Genomic DNA, 4080 nt, shown 5'->3' with positions numbered 1-4080 from the left:
GCCCAGGCACAACAACACTGGCAAGCAGTTTATATAGCATTAGAACTCTTAAGACCTACCTGGCCTAGACGATATAACAAGAACTCTGTTATCCAGAGTTTCAATGGTCTTTCTGAAACCACATAAAGCCTCTGAGAGTTGAATTCTCATTTTTGTGATTAAGTCATGCCCTCGCCTCTGAAAGACACTGTGATCCTTTTGATCAAGCACAATTATAACATCACCAGGCTCCAGATCAGGCTCCTGGTCACCTTCTCCATGAAATACTATCTTCTGACCATCTTTCATACCTGGAGAAGAAAAACCCATTTAATCTCTGCTCAGCTATAGACTATGATTAGGGACACAGAACAAATATACAGTTCTTACCTTTATCAACATGAACTTCTATGATCTTTTTCTCTCTTACAACCTTACAGCCATTGCAATTGTCACACCTGTCCTTCGGATTTATTCTTTCACCTTGGCCTTTGCATTCTGGACACACAGTTTGGATTTGTTGTACCATGCCAGGTCCAATCTGCTGAACTAGAACTTGCATTCCTCTTCCTTTACACACAGGGCACTTTTCTACTGCCCCTCTCTTTCCGCCATAACCTTTGACAAAGAAGTTAAATCTGATCTCAGTCTCAAAAGAAAAAAGTTACTCTACAGTAGTCAGGCTGGAACTCATTGACTTCAAGAGCGCCTTTAGGGCAACTTAGGAGTAGTTCAGTAATGTATTTCCAATGTAGTGGGAATTTAGTTTCCATCACAAAAACATGGCCCACAACTTACAAGTTTCTACAAGCAAAAGCAAGTTTTCTATGCACAGCTTATTTTATTAGCCTCTGCCTGACCTCCCAGTACATCTTTGTGTTCTAGGAACTACCAGCATACCAACTTCAAGACCTAGACATTCCATTAATAGTTTGGAAAGAATCTGCTTGCTAAATATTGAATAGAATACTAAGATATAAGTCCTCATTAAGATCTACCTCAAAGATGACCAGTCATTATGGATACTTAATAGCTGTAAAATGTGTTGCATAATACAAGCTAGACTTTTACCCACAGCAATTTAAAAAAAGTTTAACAAAACAGCCATTTATTATAAGTTCTGGATTAAGATACTTTTAATTTAGGTACCCTTAACTATAATGTGCTGTGAGTTTAAGTCTGCCATTAGAACAATAACTTCATAGCACTATGTTTAAGAAAACCTTGTTCTTGGATAAGCATAAATAAGAACTAAATACCCTGGCAGACTGGGGGGGGGAGGAGAGAGAAAAATAAAAATACACCCCCCTTTTATTCCTAGCCCCACCCCCCCAATATTCTTAAAGAAAATAAAAGAAGCTTGGAGTAAGTGGAGTTTGAAACCACTACTTGTTCCTTTACCTTCACACTTTCCACAAATAACATTCTTTTGCAGTGCCAGTTTCCTTGTAATACCATTATACAAGTCTTCAAGAGATACACCTAACTGGTGCACAACATTTTTGCCTTAAAAAAAAAAAAAGAAAGATTAATTCTGGTTCAGCTGTTGTAAGGACAAATTTTTATTTAAAGGCTTCTACCCTTACTCATACATGCACAATCTCACTGAAGAAACGTAAAGTTCATTCCGAACTTTGAACACAGCTCAGCCCCCTTAAAAGCATGTGCAGTTCCATCAGCTTCCACTGAGCTGCACCCACTTATGTCAGAACATAAAGTTTAGCTGTAATTAAGCAAAGCATCACTAAAGCCACCCTATCCCTGCTCCTACCCCTAATTTTATAAGCTTAACTGAACAGCAAGATGCAAGGACACTACCAGCTTCAGATCTAGTAAGTTTAGAGTTGCCTACCTATAAGTTTCCACGCCACTTCACAGCATAATTTCAGATTTTTACAGCAAGTTATTACTTGCTCCTTCAACAGAACTTGGGCATGGAAAAAGACAAAAATAATACCGTGCTTCTGGCAGCACTCTGTACTCAGTTTCATGTAATTGCTCCCAAATAATGAGATTTAACATTACTTAAGTTTAAGTTGATGGTGTCCTTTGAAGCAAGTTGCCCAAAGCATATGAGCAAGTGAGGCACAAATCTGGAAAAAAAGGTAACTTAAAACAGGTCTAATTCAACTGCTCTAACCTACCAGCATTTCCCCCTCCCCTATGGATTACCCACACCCACTTTAACAAAAAGTAAACAGACTCATCAGAAAGATTGCTATGGCTACTTCACATTATCTACTTTATTAGAATCTTAATGCTAGAGTAACTAAAAAAATAGTTTACTTGATCTATTGTTGCAACGAGTTATATCCACACTATGTGCACTTAGCAGAACAGCAGTACCATAGCACAGGTGTTTTATGCTTAAGTGCATGGTTAGAGTTTCTAGAACTTGTTTAGAACTGTGTACCTCTTCTCTCTCTATTCATTCGGCCTCCACCACCAAAGAACATGTCAAAGATGTCCATGGGTGAAGAGAAGCTGCCGCCACTCAGGCCTCCTTCTTTAATAGCCTGCTCCCCACCCTGGTCATAGAGGTCCCTTTTCTTTGGGTCCGACAGAACTTCATATGCCTGGGATATGAGTTTAAACTAAAAAGAAAAAAGAAGCTCTGAACAACTATGACCAAGAGGAAAAGTACACCTCTCATATGCAACTCCATCTTCAGATCGAGCCACTATAGCACTCTCTTGTAGCATTTGTCTTTTTCCAAAAAGGAAACTCCCTAAACAAATGCATAATAAACTGTAATAGTACACTCTTGTCCAGGAAAACCACCCCTTTTCTCCCTTTCCCCCCGCCTCCCATGTTGCAAGTGGGCTTAATCAGTCACATCAAACTTACAAGCATATACAAACTACACTTTGATGATTGGTGTAGTTGCAATCATTATATGCTTCTAACAAATCCATTTATAAAGGGATGTGATACTAGCCCCAAAGTCTTGGGGGTCCCCAGACGGTCAATGGCCACAGCGGTGCTACTCATTCTAGAGATACGCAGGGATCCTTCATGCCTACTGAGCTGCTACATCCAGCTAGAACTAAACAGAGATTTAAGTGACTGATTTAAGTGACCAGACACTGCTGTTGCTTACTCATCACAAATAGAAGGACTTAAATACAAATTAAAACATCCACTTTATAAAAAAATTACAGGATTTTTTTTCAATAGCTATCAAGAATTTCCTATTACTAAGATGACCAAGTCAGTTTCTAAACACAATTTGCTAATACTGAATTAACTACTTCCATTTTAAGCAAGATTTACTTATCACTAGGTAAAGTAGCGTAAGTAAAAAAGCAGGCCAAAAATAAAAGCAAAAAATATTACCTTTGACTATGTTACTATTTAACTAGCTTGAGTTTTGTGAATTAGTGCACTAGATACACAAATATGGAGCTTCTCTTCCCATGCCAAGGTATTGTCAGAGCAGCTTTCAGATAAATAACCCTATCATTCAAGTTTTCCATACTTCTCCAATCACGGTGCTCATTTAGCCTCCTGGGCAACATGCAGAGTTAAGCTGGTCTCTGCTAATAGCATGTAAAATGGTTTCTTTGTAACAGTCCACCCATGTACAGCCCAATGGTTTCTTCTAGATAGTTACCTTGGACATCTGCATTAGCATTTTCTTTGAAGAAAACTCATCCTGTTCAGGAACACAAATCCATCCAGGGCAACCCCAGCACGCACAGTAGTGCTGGCGGTGGGACCCGCCACTGGCCTTTGCAATACCTGACACAGCACGATGGCCATCAGGACACTAGCAATCCTTTCAGCTTGGCCCGGGTTAACCAGCATCTCTCTAAGAACGAGCTCCCACGGGCAACTCTGGGGAGACCGGTAGGAACCGATAGCCCGCCCCCCCCTGCCACAACGGGGCCGTCGGGCCGCCTGCCAGCCTCAACAGCTCTTTTACAGTAGGGGAGCCTTCATTTAATCGCGCTATGCTGCGGGAAGGGCATTACGTCCGTCCTTCAGGCAAAACAGAATTTTGGAAAAAAAGGAAGGGCGCGCTTCCCGCCTCTGCACATGAACAGCGACCGGTACGCGGACGACCCGCGGTGCCCCACGCACACGGCCCTGCGCCAGCCC

At 41.0% G+C, this 4080-nt stretch overlaps 1 protein-coding gene across 1 annotated transcript; it reads right to left on the bottom strand.

The window, feature by feature from the left end:
- Window positions 1-59: 59 nt before the first annotated feature.
- On the bottom strand, window positions 60-3607 carry LOC104615071 (dnaJ homolog subfamily A member 4-like; the record flags this gene model as incomplete). Its single annotated transcript, XM_010281689.1, has 5 exons — window positions 3593-3607; window positions 2393-2573; window positions 1381-1485; window positions 370-597; window positions 60-290 (listed from the first exon to the last, which is right to left on the bottom strand). Coding segments are annotated over exons 1-5 (760 nt in total), but the record flags the coding sequence as incomplete, so codon positions are not given.
- Window positions 3608-4080: the final 473 nt, after the last annotated feature.

This window comes from Phaethon lepturus, unplaced genomic scaffold (assembly GCF_000687285.1).
Source record: "Phaethon lepturus isolate BGI_N335 unplaced genomic scaffold, ASM68728v1 scaffold41992, whole genome shotgun sequence".
Taxonomy (NCBI): Eukaryota; Metazoa; Chordata; class Aves; order Phaethontiformes; family Phaethontidae; genus Phaethon; species Phaethon lepturus.
This window is presented reverse-complemented; position numbering and strand designations above follow the sequence as displayed.